General features: G+C 38.1%; 2 protein-coding genes across 2 annotated transcripts; one reads left to right on the top strand and one right to left on the bottom strand.

Annotated features, from left to right (window-relative positions):
* Window positions 1-5,958: 5,958 nt before the first annotated feature.
* On the top strand, window positions 5,959-6,888 carry LOC142446510 (olfactory receptor 4C11-like). Its single transcript, XM_075548259.1, has one exon. The coding sequence runs from the start codon at window positions 5,959-5,961 to the stop codon at window positions 6,886-6,888; it is 930 nt and encodes a 309-aa protein (XP_075404374.1).
* Window positions 6,889-22,159: 15,271 nt separating this feature from the next.
* LOC142446509 (olfactory receptor 4C11-like) lies at window positions 22,160-23,172 on the bottom strand. The gene has a single exon (XM_075548258.1). The coding sequence runs from the start codon at window positions 23,084-23,086 to the stop codon at window positions 22,160-22,162; it is 927 nt and encodes a 308-aa protein (XP_075404373.1). The 5' UTR covers window positions 23,087-23,172.
* Between the last annotated feature and the right edge of the window lie 1,486 nt (window positions 23,173-24,658).

Below are 24,658 nucleotides of genomic sequence, written 5' to 3'. Positions count from 1 at the left end.
TCTTGCCTCACGCACAATCCTTTGGAAAGTGAATTACCTCCTCGCCCAGTCCAGTGAGGATTATTCTCACTTAGAACTTGCCTGGGGTGTCCTTGATGGAGATTACCATACTAGGTGGGAGTCGTGTAGTCATGAGTCTTACCTTGTTAGTCATACCCTGACTGCCTTGGTTGGAAAGCCATGGACCAATCTTGAAAGCTCTTCTAACATAATGTCTTTGTTCCAAACAAGGTCCCTATTCCTGCTTCTGTGGTCCCACCTGTAACTGTGGTGTATTGATATGCTCCTGTGTTAGATTGGAATAACTAGAGAAACAAATCCAGAGACACTCATTTGTGAAAGAAAGATCTTTATAAAGAACTTATTATAACTCACATCAGCATATTAGTCCTGTCCAACTCAAGTCTATAAATCCCATACTAATCCACAAGTCCTCCTTTAGACTCACTCAACCACATGCAATGATGCAAAAGGCAGGAAAATCACAGCCTGGTGGGTGCAAAGTCACATGGATCCAAGATCGGTGTAAACATGGCAGGACTCCAGCTGCTCTCAGGGTCAGCAAGCAGAAAGGTGAAGGCAGAGAGAGCGGGAAGTTTGCTCAGTCCTGCCTATGAGAAGGCCACCCCTGCCACCCCTCTGCAAGGAGGCATCATCAGTGTGTGATGGACTGTGGTTAACAGTTTGAATATGACCCTACACTTTAATATATCTTCAAGTTGACATAAAATTAACTATTGCATCCACCAGTCATAAATTTTAGACAGTTCTCTTTGTGTTCCATGCTTTGTATAATTGCTTGATGGAAAATCCTTGGACCCTTTTTTGACCCCATAATATTGGTTATCTGAATAATGTGTATCTTCCTATCTACTTAGCAATATAATAATAACAAAAACAAATATATTGTGAAAGAATTGATACTCTTGAAATTGTTACATAATCTAGTGCTCAAAAAAGAGTCCTTTTTTATATAAGGATAATTAGGAGCATCACAGCGTCTAGTGGATAATGACATGGCTCAAAAACTAGTACTTTCCAAGTAGCAAAATGTGGGAATTTCTAATGTGAGTATTTCTTCCAGACTTGAATGTCAAACATCTTGAAATAAACAAAGGATTCTAGCATTTCATAATTAAGCATGTCCAGATGAAGGTTTTACTGGTTGACTAACTCAAAAAACTCCAATGTTATTTGAAGTTCATGCAAGCTAGACTGTTTTATTCCATAGGATGAAATAGTTGCTCCCCTCTCTTACCTATACCCCAAACAAATAAACACACTGGAATCTGCCCAGAGAAACCAGAGGCCTCAATAACATAATCAGTTCTTGAATAATTGATCGCTAGTTATCTGAATTTGTTACAAAATAATTTTTTGATTTTATGAAGTCCAATTTATCATTTAAAAAAATAGGAACTACCGTATATACTCATGTATAAGCTGAGTTTTTTCAGCACAAAAAATGTGCTGAAAAATTGGGTTTGGCTTATACATGGGTCAGTGGTACCCCAACAAGGTGCAGTATCTCGCGGGTAATTGCTGTTCCTCCACTGTTCATTCAAAGCCCTGCTGACACTGCAGGCCTTTGAATGTTTGTTTACTCACATCTAACCAATCAGAGCCATCCTATGACATGAACAACTCCAATTCACAGAAGCACCCTTAGCGATTCATTTACACCAGCATCTGAACTGGTAAGGATGTGTCTGTGGCTGTGCTCTGTCTGTCCCCTCTGGTCTCTGTGTTTATTCACATCCTGCATTTCCGACCCTAGGCTTATACTCGAGTCAATCAGTTTTTCTGGTTTCCCAGGTAATAATTAAGTACATCGGCTTATACTTGGGTCACCTTATATTTGAGTATATACAGTACTTTGAAATGTAATAAAAAATGTAATTATATGAGCTAAATCATTTAAATTCTAAATTACACGTATGGCTATCTAAGATGCTACTATTTCTCTATCTCCAGAGGTAAGATGTAATTCAAGACACATGAAAACAATTAATCCAATGTGCTATTAGGCTTGTATTTCACTTTCTCTGAGGGAGAGAGATGGTGCTTTCAACTCCTGTGAAGCGTCAGCATCTCAGAAACTCACAGGAGCACCTCCACCCTGTCCTGCAGGGTCTTTATTAGTCAGTATCGACCTATTAATCTGTGAGTTAATTTTTTTTATTATTACTGGAATAAACCTATACATATATGAACTTATATAATGGTTACAATATTTTTTACACTCTAGATTATATATTTATGCATTTGAGTAATTTTATACTTCCTAGAACTAACATGATATTAATTTATATTCCTGCTTCTACCTTATACCAGCAGCCATTTACCCAAGACTTTTTTTTAGTGGAAATTGGTATTAAGAACCAAAATTTTGGTTCTAGATCAGCGGTTCTCAAGCTGTGGTTTGAAACCCCTTTGTGGGGGTTGAACTGCCCTTTCACAGGGGTTGCCTAAGACCACATTTCTGATACCCTTAGGGAGTGAGACACTGCTCCTCCATGCATCCAAGCGGGTCTACTCACATGCAGATACGCCCTCATACGGGTCTCCACAACATGAGGAACTCTATTAAAGGGTCTCAGCATTAGGAAGGTTGAGAGCCACTGCTCTAGATGACCATCATTTTAATTCTAATACAATTTTATTTATGACTCAAATATTTTTCATTTCAGTAATAGGTCATCCCCCCTACACCCATAACAAGAAGACAAACTATCGGTAAACTCTGTATCACATCTGGCTCCATGCTTTTTAATTGGAATGGAAGGGGCACTTTAGGGAATGATCTTCCCCAGGCTCCTATATTTTGCATCATTCGGGTTGAACATTCCTAAGGGAAGCATTTCACAGTCAAATTCTTGAGCATGTTTGGGTTTCAGAGCCTGTGGATTGATGTTGTGACCAATTTAGATTGCCTTCTAGAGGACAGAGGAGAGCCTAAGCTTCTTGGGAGATCAAAAAGACTCTGGTTTCAGAACAATCAGAGGTTTAGAAGCTCGTCTTTTTGCTGTTGTTGTTCCTCATTTGAGTGGGTGGCTTCCAAGTGACTGGGGCAAGAAAAGAGAACAGCTGAACAGCCCAGCCTCTGCATAGAAGAAGGTACGCTTTCGCTGGAAAACAATTCAGTTGTGTTTATAACTTGGCAAAAACTACTTTGTTGAAAGTTATTAAAATCACTCTGATCTAGCCCCATAATTATTACAGTTCAGTTAAACTGATGAATAGTTTATTCTATTATATTGGATTGCTATGAATTGGAATCAACTTGAGGATACAGAATATAACATCTGTAATATGTGTCTTCACAGAGTTATAAACACAAATGCTGTGTACTTTATAAGGAGTGATATATTTTTAAAAAGACAACCAACACATGGCAATCCTGAAGGTGCAGGTAGAACTGCCCTTGTGAGTTTCTGAGATAATTGGTGATTTTGAACACTAGACCTTGCAGTTAGCAGCCCAATGCATGGCCATTATGCTATAGGACCCCAGTGATCACACGGGGTAATTCACATTCACATATCACTTTGTAGATAGAAACTGAAAATAACTTTTAATTTTCTACCTATATCAGAAGGTTTGAGGGTTCACTGGTAAGGCAATATAAATGAATTAATTAGTTCATCTCTTATGGTAAGATTTTCAAAATCTTTCTTTTTTAATTCAAACCATGCTTAGGACATGTCTTCTAATATCACCAACAGACAGGTCTCTAAAAGTAGCTGTTTGTCATCATCACTGACACCCAAAATTCAGTTTCTCTCCATAGAAACTCCAAATATTAGGACTTTCTCCAAACCCTTTCAATCAATAAACTATTACATAAATGATTAATTGTATAACCTATGTTTACTCACTTTAATGGAAATATTATTAATATAAGTATATGCTCATGTTCTCTGATATTTTTCTTTACAATATATAATATTTCAATGGTCTATGCACATATGTCCTATGACCAGTTGCATAAAAGTAATGCTTCTAGTTTACTGAATGACTTTTTGGTGGACATTTATTTCTGATATTTTGCTATCATAGACAGGGTTTCAATGATCACCTTTCTGCTTGTAATTGAATCTACAGGAAATGCAATCAATGGCTGATAAATATTTAATATGGAGTATGGTAAACATCACAGACTAAGAGATTAAACTCAGTTAAACTCATAAAAACAATATGAGATGGCTGGGACTCCATGCCTTTACAAGCAATATATGCTAATTTAATTGATATTCTAAATATTTTATTGTATTTGAAAACAAAATCTAGCTGGTATTCTAATTTAATGTCTTAAATTATGATGAAATCAAATACCTTTTCAAATGTTTAATTCTTTAGATAGAAAAAATAGCTTCTCAAAATTGAACATTTTTGTTCATTGTTCTGCAGCATTGACTGAAAATAAAGATTGGTGGAATCTCTTTAAAAATCAAATGATGCCTGCAAATGTTACAAATTACATTCACCTGTTTGACACTAATGTTTATTTGATTATGCCACCATGGGAGTAATAAGTGAGGTATTGTGCATTAAAGGAGTTGCAGAATTTCTGGAAGTTATGATTGTTGTTAGGTACTGCTGAACTGGCTGCTCTTCATAGCACATCTATATATAACATGGCGAGTGGAACGGTGCCCATTCCTACACCATCTGAACAACCGTTGCTGTACTTCAGCCTATTACTGCAGCCACTGTGACAGTCCATCTCATTAAGGAACTTCCTATTTTTCTCTGACTCTCCAATTTAACTACCATTGTGTTCATCTACAGGGATTAGCCCTCCTACTAACATGTCCAGAGTAAGGGAGATAAAGTCTCATCTTTCTTGCTTCAAAGGAGAGTTTTTATGAACCCCCAATAAAGTGATTTTTTTTTAGAAAAGAACTTTATTTGTACTCATTCCAAAGAATCTTAATTGTTCTTTTGGCCATCATGATAGGTTCTGATTTATCACTAACATCATAATTAAATGTATCAAGTATTATTAGTTTATTCAATGTCTTGCCTCACATTTAATATGAGGCATAGTAGCATGTACCGTCCCCTGGATCAGGCATATAATTAGATGTATATGAATGGCAGAAGTTACTCTTTGACTTCTAATTCTCTTACTTAAAGTTACGGCTTAGGAAAGCATGAACATACACAACAAAAAACACACTGAAGTTTTTCACTATGATTGGGAAGTCCTTGAGCTCGTTTCTAGGCCCTTACTGAGTAAGCTGGGAGCACAAAAAGCTGTTCTGATATATGGTTGATGCTCTCCGTCTCCCCTTCCTTAACTATAGCTTAAGACCTATTCTGTATCTTAAGAAATTATGTTAGAAGAATCAGAGGAGCATCATAAATAAAGTGGAGAATGTAATTTTTGATAATGTGGTATGATAAAACTTTATAACTAGACTACCAATTAACCATTATGAAAGTGCTACTTTGAAGTAAGACACACTCACATTCTCTCTCTCTCCATATATATATATGTCTGTCCAGATTTAATTCTATGGTTAAATATGTCATCATATATTCAACAGTAGAATTTATATATATATATATACATGTATATTTATATTTGGGTTTGTTTAAAACAGGCTACTTCAGAAAATACTTGCTGAAAACTGAAGATAAAATTTAACTCAGTTAATTATACACTGATAGGAAATCCTTTATATTTATATAAATTATTTGTAATGAGCAGTTATGTTTTCATGATTTTCCTATCAGAGTCTTATAAGCAATAGCTTAAATATTTAACTATTATGTAATTTCACTTTGTTCATAAAAAACGATAACCAGAGATGTGATTACTAACAGGTAAGTACAACTTCCATGACCAGGAATAGATATTTGAACTACAAATACAGTATTCATTTAGCAAACTATTTAAATTCTCCTTTCAGATTAATACTAACATCTACTTTCCCCACATCTACTGAAGCAATGCATCAAAATAGGAGTGTTACTGAGTTCATACTCTTAGGATTGACACAGGATCCGGTGAAGCAGAAAGTGGTATTCATAATCTTCTTAGTTTTCTACTCTGGAACTGTGGTGGGAAATTTGCTCATTATTGTGACCATCAAGTTCAGTCGATCTCTAGGAAGTCCCATGTATTTCTTTCTATTTTATTTATCCTTTGCTGATATCTGCTTTACAACTAGCACCGCCCCGAGACTACTTTCAGATGCTCTCTCTGCAAAGAAAGTCATTTCCTACAATGAATGCATGACACAAGTGTTTGCCCTGCATTTATTTGGCGCCATGGAGATCTTTGTCCTCGTCCTCATGGCTGCTGATCACTATGTGGCCATCTGTAAGCCTCTGCGTTACCCGGTCATCATGAGAAGACAGGTCTGCATCATCTTGATTCTTCTTGCCTGGATAGGATCTTCTATACATTCTATTGCTCAGATTTTCCTGGCCTTGAAACTGCCTTTCTGTGGACCCAATTTGATTGATCATTATTGCTGTGACCTCCAGCCCTTGTTGAAACTTGCCTGTATGGACACTTATGTGATCAACCTCCTATTAGTTGCCAACAGTGGGGCCATTTGCTCCAGTAGTTTCTTGCTTCTGATGATCTCATACTTTGTCATCCTGTACTCCCTGCGAAATCACAGTGCGGAAGGGAGGAAAAAAGCCCTCTCCACTTGCACCTCTCACATCATTGTGGTCATCTTATCTTTATGTCCATGTATATTCATGTACACACGTCCAGCAACCACTTTTCCCATGGACAAATTAGTGGAGGTGTTTTATACCATTGGCACACCTTTTCTCAACCCCCTCATCTATACCTTAAGGAATGCAGAAGTAAAGAATGCTGTGAGGAAGCTATGGCGTGTCAAAATTGCCTCAGAAAGCAAATGAGGATATGATGACATATTCAACCAGAGAATTAAATGTGGACAGACATGAAATGTAATTGTGTGTTTTATTGTATAATAGTCAATCAGTATAAAATGGTAATTGTTTTAATTGTTGACAATATAAATGTCTAGTATTTATCTCAGAGTTAGATACAATGTCAGAATAAGTAAGATCATTATGGATCAATGTGACATCAACTTCGCTCAACCTTTTACTGAAACCTTAATTCTGCCATTGCTGACCATGAACAATATATCCTAACTCAGAATCTGTACTCTTTGATAAGTAGTACTTTATACAGTCACAATCAGGGAAACTTGGGAGAATCCATTAATGAGGGCATCCAATTCTCGATAATTTTTATTCTTTTAAAAATACATTTTAAGAAATCATCTATTTTGACACCTGTAAGTCAATTGAACTCATTGTAGTAGATCTTCCTTTCTATTTTATCACTGATTTATGCTAGAATATTTCCATGTTTTCGAATGAGAGACATTTTTACATCATATTCTAAACTAATTATTTCTGACTGTTACTTTTGAATATTAAAATAAATAAAGGATGCTGAATGTAAATGCATTTTAGAAATAGTTCTGAATCAAAGATAAACAATTATATTTAAGATTATTTTTAAAGTTTCTTAAAATAGAACACATGTATTTCAACTAAGATATCATCTGTCATCTTGCTATTTGTAAAGGAAAGAAGTCATTTTGAAGAGCACTATATTAACTTTATGACAAATGTCAATAGGTCATTGAAGTATCTATATGTGACCAAATTAAGAATAGCAACTAGAAAGAATGCATCAGAAATTTAGGGTCCACTGGGATTGGGAGTATGGTGAAGACCACTTAGGAAAAGGAGAAGGAGAATGGTTGCATAATTTAAAGAATATAACAGTTCATACATATGAAATTCTGGAATCAGTATGTGGTGAACTGTGCATACTCATATTCTCCATTACAGCAAAGTAAAATATAATGAATCAATGTCTTTGATGCTCAAATGGATCATTCCCACGATGTGCTTCTAAGCATATCTCTAGCACATGTCACTAGTCTCCTGTCCATAATAGTGGTCTAGTGCCTTTAAGAACGTTTACAGGAGCAGACAACCTCATCTTTCTCCCTGGAAATGATGGGAACAGACTACTGACTTTCTGTGCAGTTACCAGGAGCAACTCAAGTTTATTCCACTGTGCCCCCAGAGCTCCTGATCCAAGCCTATGTGCTTCTTTTATTGAGTTTCCATGTGCTTGACTCCAATGAAGAAGCCTAAAGTCCAAGGCCTTTGTTGTCATCAGGTATATCCCCAGCCTTGAAAGTGGGTGTATCCTGTCATTCTTGTGGTACATAAATGATAGTTTGTGGAACATTTATAATGAAATTATCAGAGCACAAATAAAAGAAAACAATAAGTGTAATTTTAGACAAAATGTTGTCTAAGTGATTTTTACTGCAATTAAATGAGTCTGGGAAAATGTTATATTTGTTTAGAGAAGAATGGAATATGCATTTGAATTAGATAATCCTTGGAAATATCTGGGGTGTGTTCTGACCTTCTCATAGGTAACTCTCAGATCTTACAGCAAATACAAAGAAAGTCTAAGCACAGTGAAGCAAATCCAATGTCGTCGAGCTGACTCTGACGCACACCGACTGTAGGACAGAAGAGAGCGGCCCCAGAGTGTCTCTGAGAGCGTGAATCCTAACAGAAGGGAATGCCACTCATCTTGTGTCCTTTTATGCCACAAGGGCTCCTCAGAGCCTCTAAATTGTTCCCTATGGAGAATTCCCCAGACCTAGATGCAGAGCTGAAGAAATGGGTCAAGGAAAGCAGCATCACTGATCTATGAAGTCATGTGGAAGAACTGTCCCACCTGCAATCTAATATGACCTTCCACCTCTCCTGCTGTCTTCACTCATGGCTTCTACACTTCCTCCAGCCGGAGATTACCTACCATCCTGCAATTCCAACGATGACCCTATGCATATGCATTCTCATAGGGTACATCACAGTATTCTTTTGATAAAAATGGCACTCCTTTAGTAACTTTCTCTTTCTAATAACATCATGTACTAAGGAACAGAATTTCTTAAATTACACATTAAACTCATTAGCTGAGCAAAACAGCAGATCAATTCTTTCATAACAACTCAAAAAGATATGTGCTAAAAGAATACTAGAAAGAAAGCCTAGCAAATAATTTTGTTCAAAGATTTTCTTCGTTGACGTAATATATAATTTCATCATGTTTTCTCCAAATAAAGTTCATTTCCTTTTTAAACAAAGTTCAATAGAAATGAAAAGCGTATTGATTCTGCTGGGGGGCATTCCTTGATGTAACTGATTCCTTTCTGAACTTCTCCTCTAGATCGCCAAGTCCCCCAACCCCCATAATCACCCACCACCCTCTCCCCACATACACACAAAACATGCTTCTTTTTAAAATATAAAAACAGCACATAGTGCTTATTACCTCAGTGAATCATGGCAAATCTTTCTGCTTTTTTAATTAATCATTTTATTGGGAGGCTCTTACACTTCTTTTAGCAATCCATCGTTCACTTGGACATATGCTGCCATCAGTATTTCCAAAACACTTTGTTCGACTTGTGTGCTTGGTATCAACTTCTCTTTCTCGCCCTTCCACCCTCTTGAATATATATATATATATATATATATATATATATATATATATATATATATATATATATATATATATATTATCATATTTATATGATATACTGTCCATTGTCTCCCTTCACCCACATCTCTGCTATTCATCCCCCTGAAGGAGTCTATATATCCAACCTTGTAATGTGTTCTCCATTTCTCCTAGCCCGTCCCCCATCCCTATTCTCTGTATTGCTACTCCAACTACTGTTCTTGAGGGTTTTTAACCTGTCTTGAATTCCACGTGTCAATAGCTCTTATCTGTACTAATGTGTGTACTCTGGTTTAGCTGCAGTTGTAAAGTAGAACTGGGTCATGGTAGTGTGGGTGTGGGGGGAGCGTTCAGCAACTGGAGAAATGATGTGTATTTCATTTGTGTTATATTTCACCCTGTTTGAATCATCCCTTCCTTCTAACCATTCTGTGGGAAGATGTCCAATTGTCTATGGATAGTCCCGCGGGACCTTCAACGCGGACCCTGGAGGAGGGAGTGGGAATTGGGGGGACAAGAAACACGAGAAATGGAGACAAAACAGCAGTCTGATCAAGTCTCATTTATGGAATAAAAGGCTATAGCTTATATAGGCCAGGAAAATGGAAACAAGCCGCAGGGGTTTCCCTGAGAATAAATGGGGGAAGCAAGCCACAGGTGTTTCCCTGAGAACAATGACCGCAGAACAAACAGCAACTGTGGAAAGTTAGAGCTCAGGCAATAAAGAACAAGACAATGGCCGGGCCTCATGGCTCCGGACAGATGTGTATTTCATTTGTGTTATATTTAACCCTGTTTGAATTATCCCTTCCTTGTAACCATTCTGAGGGGAGATGTCCAATTGTCTATGGATGGGATTTGGGTCTCCACTGCAACCCCCCTCATGTACATCAATGTAATTGTTTGCATGGGATCATTTGATTTCTGATTCTGTCAACACCTCATGTTCACACAGGCTGATGAACATTCTCTATATGGGCTTATTAGTTCCCTGCTAGATGGCCACTTGTTTTTCATGCCTTTTAGACAACAGACACTTTATCTTTTGATGGCACAGCACCATCCACTTTCTTCACCACATTTGCTTACGCATCCATTTTGTCTTGAGTGATCATGTTGAAGGACCTCATGGCAAATTTCATCTCCACTTTCTCAGGGAATAGATTATGGGTATGGTCCCAATGCAAATCAGTAACACTTTTTACAATCTTGTTCTCATTTCCAGGAGGGAGAAGGGAAGTATAGATGAGTCACAAAAATAAAACCATAATTCTATATGAGAACTACAGGTCAAGATAGCTCTACCATTTGGCAAAGCAGTGGGTCCAAATGGTACAATGAAAGTATGTAAGAATCCATAGAACAACACCAAACACAACTCCCACCCTCCTGGAATTGGCAATAAGCTAATAACAGCAGCTATAACCCATTGTAGCTACACAATGAGCTCAAATATAACAATTGTGAACATGATTAGGAACAAATAGTAGTTCTTTCCTTTGTACACAAGGTCAGTGTGAGTCAGAATTAACTTGGCATCATTTAATCATAAGACACTGACAATGTGACTACCTTTGCACATCACATAAAAAAGAGGGGACACCTTGTATATGCAGCAGGTTACTTTACTGAGGTTACAGAAAGGTAAATGGAGAACCACCAGCAAGAGATTGCCAAAGCCTTTCTCCCAGACCTCTGTGACCAGATGGTTCATAAGGACCATGTAAATAACGCTTGCTGATACACAGCACAGCTCTCAAATGCCATGAATGCCAAAATACCATTCCCACCCTTGCTAGTGAATAGGAGTGATGATCTGCATACAGCTGTTACAGGACATATTTCCCTCTATCAGTAAATTCTCTGATCAGTCAGAGGACCACAGAGGTGGATTGGCACAAGCCTTTCAGGGAGAAGTAGCAGAATTTATAGCACGTATATTCTTCAATTAGATGGCTGCAAATGCTTATGAGTAAAATAATGACATTCTCCATTAACAGTGAAGCAACAGAGCCGGAAGAAGGCCAAGAGTAGTAGCTCTGTTCTCTATTTTCCCTATCACCCCAAAATGCAAACTAAATTACCTTGTTCTGATTTACGATGTGGTTGAGTCCAGATTACACAGGAGAAATATAATGTACCCGAAAGAGTACAGGACACACGTCCTTTTTTTTTTTTAATTCTGAAACTATTTAAAATTTGCAAAACAACAGAGATCCTTGTGGATTTCTAAGCTTACACTTTAGTTTTCTTTAAATCAAAAGGTGGTTTACTTCATTCAATTAATAATTAAATTAGTGCACTAACATTCAATTAATAATTAAATTAGTGCACTAAAAAAGATACACAAATTGGATTATAAGAAATAGTTTTAAGATATTAATGATAAAAGATTGAATAATACCTAACACCCCCCAAAAACAACAACAACAACAAAAAATCAACTCACACCTATTATTTAAGATGTATCTCTATTACTTCTTCCTTTTAAAAATCATTTTAATGGGGGCTCATACAGATCTTATGAAATCCATACTTTCATTCATATGTCAAGCACATTTGTACATACTTTACCATGATCATTTTCAAAGCTTTTTTTTCTACTTCAGCCCTTTATATCAGCTCCTTATTTTCCACCTCCCATCCCTCCCTCATGAACCCTTGATAATTTAAAAATCCCAACACCCATGTCTTACACAAAGTGCTGTCTCCATTCAACCACTTTTCTGTTGTTCATCCCCTTAGGAAGGGGTATATATAGATCATTGTGATCACTTCCCCTTTCTCCGCCCACCTTTCCCTTCCCATCCTGGTATCTCTATTATTGGTTCTGAGGGGTTATCTGTCTGGATTCCTTGTGATGTGAATTTTTATATGTATCAGTGTACATGCTCTGGTCTAGTCAGATTTCTAAGGTAGAATTAAGGTCATGATAGTGAAGCGGAGGAACCATTAAAGAACTAGATAGTTTCACTGGTGCTATACTGCACCCTGACTGGCTCATATCCTCCAATGACCCTTCTGTAAAAGATGTCCACTTGCCTACACAGGGGCTCTGGGTCTCCACTTGGCACTCCTCCTCATTCACAATGATATGAATTTTTGTTCTTTGATCCCTGATACCTGGTCCTGTCAAAACCTCATGATCACACAGGATGCTGTGCTTCGTCTATGTGGGCTTTGTTGCTTCTCAGCTAAATTGCTGCTTGTTTACCTTCAAGCCTTTAAGACACCAGACACTATAACTTTTGATAGCCAGGCAACATCAGCTTTCTTCTCTCCAATTACTTATGCATCTATTTTGTCATCAGATGACGGGTCAGGAAGGTGAGCATCACAGAGTGCTGGATTATTATGACAAAGGGTTCTTGCATTGAAGGAGTACTTAAATTGAGGTCCAATGTCCATCTGTTGTCTTAATACTTAATAAATATATATAAGTACATAGTTTTATTTCCCTATTATCATATAAAATATATTTACATTTGTGCATGCCTGTATTTAGATCTCTAAAATGTCCTTTGCCTCTTAATACTTTCCTCTATTTCCTATAAGCTTATTCTTTAGAATGCTTTTAAAAGCTTGCTTTTTAATACCATCCTTACATTTCCAACACTATCAAGTCAAATCTATCCCATGACAACTTGGTAAGAGAGAATGGAACTGTCCTATAGGATTTTCCAGCCTGTAAATTTTTATAGTTGTAGATTGCCACATCTTTCTCCCACCTAACAGTGGGTGCATTCAAACTCCTGGTCTTCATTCTTAGCAATCAAGCAATCTTACCACTAGTTACCAGCACACCTGTATTTAGAGCCAGGGTCTTATTTTCATGTCATAATATTTTTTGGAAAAGAGTGAAATTTTCAATTCAAATATGGTTCATCTATCCCAGTCTTTGGGCCTCCCACCAAGTGATTGGGTGGGATCATGCCAATAAGGCAAGTAAAACACTCATAGAGGTGATTACTTGATTTTGTTATTTCTTTAAATATAAGATAGTCACTTCAAAATCAGGAACAAAAAAAAACCATGATCATCAAGAAAGCATAGCCAAGAACCTACAAGTTTTTCACCTGCAGTGGAGGAGGCAGCAAAGACACCAGAGATCTTGCCACATGGAAACCATGAGATCAAGCAGAAGACCTGAACTAAACCTTGGGACAGAGCTGAGGAGCAATGTCAAGATCATAAGGCAGGATGACAGTTTTCTTAACCCATGGAACAAGACAGACGTCAACAGCCCACCTGGCTGAAAGGCTGAGGACCAGAGAAAGTTGGTTGTATGTACTTGTTAAAAAATATATGCGGATGACATAGAACCATGTGGTGCTTTGTTCTGTTGATATGGTGTGAACCAACTTGACAGCACCTGAGAACACAGCAGGTTGTGTGTGTGTGTGTGTGTGTGTTCATGACTCAAAAACTAAAGCTGCCCTAAAGTCAATTCTGATTCATTGCAACCCCATGTTTATCAGAGAACTCTGCTATGTTGGAAATCCAATAACTGTGATCTTTTGGAAGTAGATTTCCTGATTTTTCTTCCAAAAGAAAATTTTCATTAAGAATAGAGCACTTACACACTTAGACCACCTAGAAATACTACCTATAGCTAGAAAATATTATTTTCTTAAGGGAAGAAAACATAGGGTCTATAGGGATTATTGCTTTACAAAATCATGGGAAAGAGACAATTAGATTTATTTTATTTTTATGCATTTAAATATGTCTTTATAAGCTGATGCATTAGCCTATATTTTCATGTAAGTGGCATTATCGACACGATGAAATCATACTCTGCTTTTTCTTCTTTATAAGTGTTCACATTACAAAAATTAAAAATCCATATTTAAAAATAAGGCAATTTTTTTTGTTCAATGAGGTGAGCAATCCACCAATATTGTTATTTTCTATCACTTCTGTATTCTCATATGTATAACAGTTAATTAATTATCTCACATTTTTAACATTTTGATTTCTGAAAGAGTTTCATATATTTTTGAAACATAGTGTTAGGTAACTGGCTTTCCAGAATGGAGAAAGGTACAACCATCAGAGAAAAAAAAGCAGAAAAATGGCATCAATTTATCTGAAAATTTTGAGATGCTACAACATTGAAGCATCACTTTCCACAAAATGGAAGGAATAAATAGATACCGAATGACCAGAAGATTACTTTTTTCTAAGCTATATTCCATATATCTTGGAGATACTCCTCTAACCAAAGGTGGACACGTTTCTGCTGAGCTTCAACACTAAACTAGAAATAAGATACTTTTTCTGAAATTCAAGCAAAGAATCTTTGTGAATCACAAACGGGAACCATTTGATCTGTTTGCTTTGGATATGTCATCATTTTCTTGTTACTAATAAAAGAAACCATCATGGAGTTAATTCTGACTCTGACATCCCTGTAAGAAAGAGCAGAACTATTCCTGAGGTTTTCTGGTACTGTGCATCTTTACAAGTTCAGAAAGCGTCATCATTCTTCTGTGGAGTGTCTGAAGGATTCAAATAATTCACTGTGGGATTAGTAGTCCAATTTGTAGCCAAAAGCTCTTGGACATATCAGAAAGCAAAGCCAACCAAACCAAACTAAACTCACTGCTAATGAGTCAATTCTGACTCACAGTGATCAATAGAACGACGCAGAACTCCCCCCACCCCTAAGATTTTGAGGCTTTGATTCATTACTGGAATAGAAAGTCTTGTCTTTTACCTACTGAACAGCTGGTGGTTTTGAACTGCTGACTTTGCAGTTAGCACTCCAAGGCATATAATCATGGTGCCAGGTGGGATTAATTACTAGAATCAAACATTCTTGATGAATATAAGATGGGCAAGGGTGATAGAGATGTTGAGGTAGATTGCTACAGTCACCACAACAAAGAACTCACACCTGACAGCAAGATCAGAAAATATTCTATTCTGTTGTGCACAGTTATCCATGAAAGGAGTCAATTCAAAAGTAGCTAATGATCTCTTCCCGATCTTTTCTATAAAATTGGCTGCTTATGAATGATGGGCTACATAGAAATATCAATTATGTCTGGGATGATGAGAAAAATATCAATTTTCTGTTGCTCACAAACAGGTATTGTATCCCAGGCAATGTTTATAGGTTACAAACTCAATGAATCACTTACTATGTAAGTCTTGCAATATCAGTCTACTTGGAAACATGGTAGAGACAGACACACAATCTATATCTGAATAGTTTCCAGCAAGTATTTATAATTAAGATCACGTGCAAAAATAAATTTGTACATCAAATAATTTTAGAATAATTACATAGCTCTCTGTTATCCAGGTGACTTAGATGTAATTACAGGTAGCCTTAACAGACCTAGATGTAATTACAGGTAGCCTTAACAGTGGAACAAAGTGGCAGAAGAGAAAGAAAAGTATTGTGGTTGAAGAAGGGTCAAGTATATGCGATGTTTCAGACTTTAGAGATGGTAGCTCATGAAACAGGGAAGGTAGTTGGCCTCTACAATGTATGTAAATCCTAGAGTCCCTAAAAAGAAATGTAAGTTAAGTAGGCTGTTTAGAACCAGGAGGAGAGGTAGAAAGGGAAACTGCTACTGAGAAAGAGATATTGAGCAGCGTAGTGGTTAGATTTCATATGAACTTGCACCTGGATGAAAGTTTAGTTGTGCAGTCCAGACTATCAATCAAGTCACAGCCTCTTAACAGTGGCCTTTTATAAGAGAGTCATTGGGAACCCCTCTTTTTCTTTCTCTCTTGCCCTCCTCCTTCCTGTTTCCTTGAATTTGGTTCTTCCCCCCCAGAGGGATCTCCATATAGGCTGTTGAGACTGAGAGTAGTCTTTACCCTGCCACGGTCCCATCAAACTTTTATGCACATGGCTCTAACTCTACTGGACTGTGAATGTCCTCCTTTCAACGTCACCTTGCTGCTTCATTGGCCTGCAGCTATGTGAGTCTGAAGAGGGCTCAGGCTAGCATCAGACACATAGACTTGAGTTGGGCTGGGCTGAGATGTCTTTTTGATATAACATGACTTTTGATATAAAGTTATTCTTTATATAGCACACATATAAGTGTTACTGAAAACTTCCAGGTAGAGGGTAACTGAGTAACACATACCAGAAGGACTACCAGAAATCAGTGCAAGAGAATTACTAAGAGGGAATTTCAACACTGCCAGTTCACAGGAGGAGCATCCTAAAGATAAGAAGGGACAGAACCACAAGATTTTGAATGCCGGGGCTTCTGTCTTATTAAAGTGGAGGCTTGATAGGGTTTGACCTTGGCCCTGCCACAATTTCAGCCTGAGCTGGGACCATTTCGAATCAGCACAGGGGATCTACCTGGCCAGGGGAATTGTGCCCACCATTCACTGTGTTCTACACCAAAGTAGGCAACCTATCAGTCTTCTGGTGCACTCCTCTGGAAAGGAAGCCACAGGAGATAAAGTAGGATAAATCAATGTGAAATGAGCTGTAAGCAGTCGGAAGAAGCATTCCTACAATTCTCCCTGAGAGAGCCAGTTCTCTTAGACTCCCTCGAAAACAAAAACTGTCTCCTCTAAAACAACGCAGCACAAAGATATAGCAGCCCCAATTACTTCACTAAAAACAGCAGAAGGCAATAGCAGAATGTGACCTCAACCTAACAACATGACTAGAAGAAGCAGACTTTATCTGCCACAAAAAGAAATTTTCAGAATGCTGCTTGGAGTCAAACAGGATATGTGGGAAACAATACACAAAAAAGATGAAATGATAGAGAAGATAAAGTCCATACAACAAAGGAAAATACAAAAATTTAGGGAGGAGATAACAAAAACCAGTAGCATACTCAGGGAACCTCGAGAATCGATTGGAGGAAGCAGAGAACCGCACAAGTGGCTTGGAGGACATCCAAGCAGATTTTAACAAACACAAACAAATATCTAAGAAGATGATCATAGAACCTGAATAAAACCTTAGAGCTATCTATGGTTGGTCCTACAAAGAGAAACAACATTAGAATATTTGCAGTACCGGAAGAAGACAACACAAAGTCATCTGAAATAATTCTGAGAGAATTCTTGGAGGAAACTCCCCAGCTTAATGAATGAAAACCAGACAACCAATCAGGAGGCTGAAAGAACACCAGTTAGACAGCATTCCAAGAAGAAGTAAACAAGTCAGATAATAGTTAAAGTATCGAACTTTGAGGAAAAGGAGAAATTAATGAGAGCAGCAAAGGGAAAACAAACAATCACATATACATATTCCCACATAAGAATATGCTCAGACCTATCAGCAGAAACTGAAGAAAAATAACACAAACCAAAGAATTCTCTACCCAGCCATATTATCAATCAAGATAGATGGCGAAGTAAGAGTCTTCCCAAACAAAGACAAACTCAAAGAATATGTTAGAAGAAACATAGCCCTACAAAAGATCCTTGCTGACCCACTATGGGCAGAAGAACAACACTCACCAAGCATAAATGAGACCGTCACATAGAACAACTTCACCCAGAGGGTAAGAAAGAGAAAACAGACCCCAATAAAGTCTTGGCTTAAGGATGGAAAGCAGTCAAGGATGATGCACACACACACACACACAGACACACACACACAGAGAAACACACAAATAAGAAAGGAAGGTAGGCAATCACTCAACACAAAATGTATAAGATGACATCACAGAGTCCGCAGATGGAGGTAATGATCCTGAATAATAATGACCTGAACTCAGGCATTAAAAGACTGAGACTAGCTGACAGACTTAGAAAACACAACCCATCAATCAGCTGCCTGCGGGAGATATTTATCAATGCCACAGACAAAAATAAGCTGAGAATCAACGTCTAGAGAAAGGCATATCAAGCAAGCAGCAATTCCAAAACCAGTGGCTGCAATCTTAATCTCAGATAAAATTGACCTCAAAGTGAAAACCATAAAAAGAGATATGGGGAGACAGAATAATGTCTGCTTCTATGCATGTGATTAGGTTCAGGACCTCTTCTGCATTGCCTTTTGTTTCTTCTGTTTTTCGTTGAGGTCATTGGTGCTGATTGCTGTTTGCCTTGCGTTGTTTTAGAGGACCCAGATGCCATTTTCCACAGAGTAAAAGAACACTGACTCTCTCTGGGAGACTCATAGGAATGTTTCTTCAAACTTCTTGCAGCTAATTTCACTATGGAATTGGTCTATCACTATATTCTGCTGTGGCTTCACTCTTTCCTTAGTTAACCAGTCATTTGTTATTTGGAAGGAAAGTTGGATGATCCTCTCAGGGTGCACTGGTTGGATTGTTGTGAACCCACGAGGATGGTTCAGTACTGGGTGATCTCCCAAGAAGATGTGATGATGTGGCCCATGGAAGCTTGGGGTGATACAGAGGGTATGTGGGTGTACCTCCTGCAATGGGAGTGCCGCTGAAGGATGGTGGGTTGCCTGTTTTGGTATAGAGCACCACGAATGGTGGGTGAAATTTCCCTGGTCAGGTTTATTGCTGTGGAGATTAGGAAGAGGTTCTCGCAGCAGAGTAGAATGTTAGTGCGTGTTGGCCAGCTGCCTTAGGCCATGTGAGGCATTAAGGCATGTGGAAGGAAGTTTCCACAGTCACATGGGACCACAGAGGACATAGGCAGGAATTCCCTGGGAAAAAGTTGGGCAAACATCCCCTGGTGGAGCACAGGTGGTCTTTTCCAAGCCTTGAGCTAAGCTGCACAGGGTTGAGCTCTTCCTGCTGGGTCAGGGGTAGGCATAAATGCCCTAGGTTAAGGGGATTGGCCTGGATGTCAGCAGTTGCATGTGAAGGAAAAGGAAAGAGACAAAGAGAGGGAAAGAAAGCAAACAAAACAAAACACAACTAGGCCTCCTGAGAATGAAGGGGATAGAGAAGAGAGAGAAACAAAAGTAACAATATAGCTGAGCCCTGATCCTTGGAGCTGTAAGGGATTAATCCCTGACTTGAGGAGGAGGCAAGCTGGGTTTTGTTGAGATAAAGCCCCTACACCGGTTCCAAATTATACTGACTCCAACTGAGACAGTGGTGTGGCTTAGGTCAAAACTTAGCCAGCCTCCACTCGGATAAGCCAAAAGCCCTTAACCTCTCAAAACCTTTTGGATCTGTGCCTATTGATCTTTATGATGCTCCTCCTGCGATCTGCCAGTGTTGAATTTCCCTCTTAGTATCTCTCCTGCGCTGATTTCTGCCTAGTCCCTCTGGCATGTGATAATGAGTCGCCATGTTCTGGAATTCCTAAGATCATCTTCTATAGTTAAATGTTTTCCCATTTCTCTTTGTAAATATTAGCTGTAAATTGCAATTGCCTTATATACTCTCATTTATGAAAGGGTAAAATTATAATTTACTGTTTTGGCTTTTCTGAGCCTTAACTGGTTACCTGTTTGGAAGTATAGGAGGAGAGTAAGTAGTGATTCATGACCAATTTTCAATTCAGGAAACCAAAAACACAGCAAAGCAAAGGAAGACTATCCTTCTCTTGCATGAGGGTGCCAACCCACGATATAAGAATATTTGGGTCCATGGTTCTCACATTCCTCAAAAAGATGTTCCCATTTTAGCACAAAGAGTCTCTATCTTTCTCTATCAGGGTCCTGATTAACAAAGGAGGTCTCTTGAGGTAGCAAATTAAGTGGTCTTTGCAACTCTGTGACTTTTATTGGAAAATCTGACTCTGAGTTTGAGCACAGGTTCCTCATTCAGGAACCATAGTGGCAGTGACAACAGGGATTCTAGATTGAGTGCAAGTCCAGGAAATGTGATATGTGGAGTGTCTCTGAGGGGCACCAAAATGAATCATATACACCTTTTAACCCTTCCATGTAGTGAAAAAGAAGGCACAAATTAAACACTGCCAATTGGAATCCACTGCTCTGCAAGCCTCTCAATTTTCAGATAAAACAGTGCTTCAGTAAACAATTGTAATCCAAGTGAGATGAATTTCACCACGACGTACACAGAATTAAAAACAAAGCAAAATATATACACATACATCACTAGGGTTATTTTCAGAGTCCATAGATTCCATGACCACATATAAAAAAGGATGTTCATTCTCTCAAGCTAAAGAAATATGAAAGTGTTTAGTAAATTAAATTTTTTAGCAATTTAATAACTTTAAGCAATTTAGTACAAAGAAAAGAAACAAAGCTTCAAATGGAAAAAAAGTCATTTTTAATGTTTAGTCAGACGGAAAATACAAATGAAGAATAAAATTGAAATTGATCTCCTCATCATTATGAAATTAAATATTGTGATGTTATCTGGATAGTGACAAAAATAAGAATCTTTCCCGATGTAATGGAAGAACCATGCATGTCATATGAACATTGCAGTCCCCTCAACATAAGTCATTATTTTTTTTGGATTGTACTGAAACCTTAGCACAATTTTCTTTCTGAGACATACACATTTTCTTTCAAAGACCCAACCTTCATCTCTGAAAATTATCATTTTCAATTGTAAAAAGAGAATATCTACCAGAAAGTCCAGCATTAGAGTGATAATTGAAATCAAAGTAAAAACAAGCGAACACCATTGTCACTTATTTGATCCCCATTCATGGAAATCCCAGTGTTGACCAGAGCAGAACCGTCCCTTAGGGTGTTTTGACTGTAAGAACTTTGGCAGATTTGCCAGGCCTTTCTTCTGTAACCCTGCTGTGTGGGTGTGCACTGCCAACCTTTAGGTTATTAGTCAGGTGACATCAGAAATCAACATGAAGAAGGACAGAGAAAACACGTGAATAAAACCACAAGTGGTCCTAGACATTCAAGAGACAGTAGTATTATAGTTAGATTTTATGCCAGTGTGAGTGGGCCAGGATTCTCTCATGATGTAAAATCACAAAGAATGGTCAGTTTATGATGGGATCTTCTGTCAAGCAGCCAAAGAGTTTGGGGAAGAATACGGTAGAAAACCACTTTCTTAATCCGGTCACAGACTAGATGCAATGGAGGGAGGATTCAATTTAGGGAGTGGCCTGCTTTAAGCATCAATTGTCAGTATGTGGAAGAGTCTAGTGCTGGATATGGACTGCATCTGGTTCTTCAATTTTCCTGTTATATTACCTGACAATTCTAGGAGCCATCAAAGACAGCTGACTCTGGATTAATTAATCCACACTGGAATTAATTCCAAAGTTCATGTGCTACCTGTGATCACTCTGCTTCATCTTTCAGTTTCCTGCTTGTCAGTTTGTGAAGGATTTAGGAGAAGTCTTCAGTTTACATCTGACCTCTGGATTTGAACTGGACTAAATTTGCATATTTTTACAACTATGTGAACCATTTCTTGATATAAATCTCTTTGTGTATACATATAAAACCATACATGTCTTTGCTTCTCTATAGAACCCAGCAATCTAAAGCACTGGGCCTTAGCTTTCTCTTGGTTTCTGCGGCTATTTCTAACTCAACACAAAATGATGCTGTCGCTTCCTCTTCATGAAATTGATTCAACACCGATCAGTTTATGGTTCATCTTATCTACTTTCTTGAAGAAATTATCTATCATTTCCTAACGTGGTATATGAATAAATGTCTAACCAGAAAATAATATTCTCTATTGAAATATTTTAAGTCAAACCAAATCAATCCATTCATCTTTAGTAATCTGAGATCCGTTTCTTGCTCCATAACTTTGTCATGGCATTTTTCACCTCTGCATTTCTTAGCGTATAAATCAGAGGATTGAGCAAAGGAGTTGCAATGGTATAGAACATGGTTAACATCTTATCCATGGGGAAGGTGGTTGCAGGGCGTGTGTATATAAATATGCAAGGCCCAAAGAACAGGATGACCACGATGATATGGGAGGTGCACGTGGAAAGGGCTTTTTTCCTTCCTTCAGCACTGTGATTTCTCAGAGAATGCAAGATGATAACATAGGAGAACATCAGCATGACAAAACTCACTGTGCAAATGGCCCCGCTATTGGAAACCAAGAGGAGGTTGATCACATAGGTGTCTGCACAGGCGAGTTGCAACAAAGGCTGCAAGTCACATAAATAGTGATCAATCACATTGGGACCACAGAAAGGTAAACTCAAAGCCAAAATAATCTGCACTGAGGAATGCACACAGGACCCGACCCAGGCGACAGCTACCAATATACTGCAAACCCTCCTGCTCATGATGGTCGTGTAGTGCAGGGGCTTGCAGATGGCCACATAGCGATCAGCAGCCATGAGGATGAGAATGAAGATCTCCAGACAGCCAAAGAAATGGAATGAAAATACCTGGAGAATGCACTCATTGAAAGAGATGGTGCTGTTCTTCAAAAGGGCATCCACAATCGTTCTAGGGGCTATGGAAGTAGAGAAGCAGGTATCAGACAAGGATAAGTAGAAAAGGAAGAAGTACATGGGACTCCCAAGTGTTCGGCTGGTCTTGAGAGTAATAATTATCAGCACGTTACCCACCAATGTGCCCAAGTAGAAAAACAATAAGAGGACAAATATGATTTTCTTCTTAGCAGGATCCTGTGTCAACCCAAGCAGAATGAATTCAGTCACATTATTATTCAACAGCATTATTATTCAAAGAAGAAGGTATATGTGTGAAATACTTTATCTGAAAAAAAAAGAACAGGGAGTGGTTTATGGTGTTATGAAATGTTGTGGAATGTTTTACTCAGTCTACTTTTTGATGCTATACAATGTTATGAAATCTTTTTATTAAAGTGAATATTCATTAGCAGAGATAATCTAGCTGTGGTTTATTAATAAGTAATGTCAACTCCTTGTTCCTCAGTTTTTAATGACCACTTCAAAGGGTCATTGTAAGTCTCAAACAGCTTAAGAAAGATACTTTTATAGATCATTCTTCAAATGCAACAATTTACTAGCTTTAATATTTTTCTGTTATTCTTAATTTAAGTTATTTAATCAATACAAAATCAAGATACACGGTTCCAACTTACTATTTCCCTATAGAAGATCATGTTCAAGAGATCTGGAGTCCTGTATTTTGCAGTTTATCACTCATAGTTTAAAATATAGTTGTCCTTTTCCATTGAATGTTACAAAAAGCAGGCCATACACTATGGAATTTTGTTCTTCATAAACAATGCCTCATTTAAACCAATAGTTAAATATTGCTTGTCTATTATTGACACATAGTTATGTACTTGTATATTATTTATATCTGTAATAAAGCAAGAACAACCTCAAAGGAAAGAAATGGTTGTATTCAGTCAATTCCAACTCACGGAGACTCCATGTGTTACACAATAGACCAGCATATGGGCTTCTCTTCAATGTAATTTGCAGAGAAATGTATGTCAGGCCTTTCCTCCAGGCTGGTTCTGGGTAAATTTGAAAAGTCAACCTTTAGATTAGTAGTTGAGAACAAAACCTAGCACCACGGAGACACCAACAAATACACGCTATGACTCAGGTATTTAGTAAACACATTCTCCCTGATATTCCAGCCTGAAAATGAGAAGAAACTCTGTCCCTTTTCAGAGGAGTCTGCTTTGACGCAGACACACTGCTGTCCAATGGAGTGCACCTCACAGTGATCCTATCGCCTAGAGCACAGCTGTTCACAGGGTGTTCCAGATTGTCAGTGTTTTAAATCAAACTGACACATCTTTATCCCATGGAGCACCTGGTGAGTTTGAACGGACTAGGACCAGAATACTATTAAATGAGCCACTGCCATTCAGTCAATGCTGACTCAGACCTCCGTGTATTTCTGAGACTGTAATTGTTTACAAGAACAGAAAGCCCAGTCTTTCTCCCAGGAAGCTGCTGGTGGTTGTGCCCTGGGACCAGAAGCTCAGCCCAGAGCTCTGAGTAAAACTCTTTAAGGAAGAAGAACTCATGCCCTTCCCACAGAGCAGCTGGTCATCAGGCTTCAACCCCTCTGTTAGGAAACATTTATAAATGCCTTGTGATGAAGGAAATTCTCTCTCCCATTTTTGACATGCTTCCTTAATAGCATTTCATATTGTTACTTGCAATGCAACTATTTGGATGGGGTTGTTTTGGCTTCCTTCAAGGAATAAGACTCTTAGAAAACTATGTGTTTTCAGAATTTTGTTATCTATCTATTCATACCAAATGCCTTGTGTAATGTAGGTACTCAACAAATGCTTTTAA

Source organism: Tenrec ecaudatus, chromosome 4 (genome assembly GCF_050624435.1).
Source record: "Tenrec ecaudatus isolate mTenEca1 chromosome 4, mTenEca1.hap1, whole genome shotgun sequence".
Taxonomy (NCBI): Eukaryota; Metazoa; Chordata; class Mammalia; order Afrosoricida; family Tenrecidae; genus Tenrec; species Tenrec ecaudatus.
The sequence above is the reverse complement of the archived record's forward strand: the minus strand, read 5'-3'. Positions and strand labels throughout refer to the sequence as shown.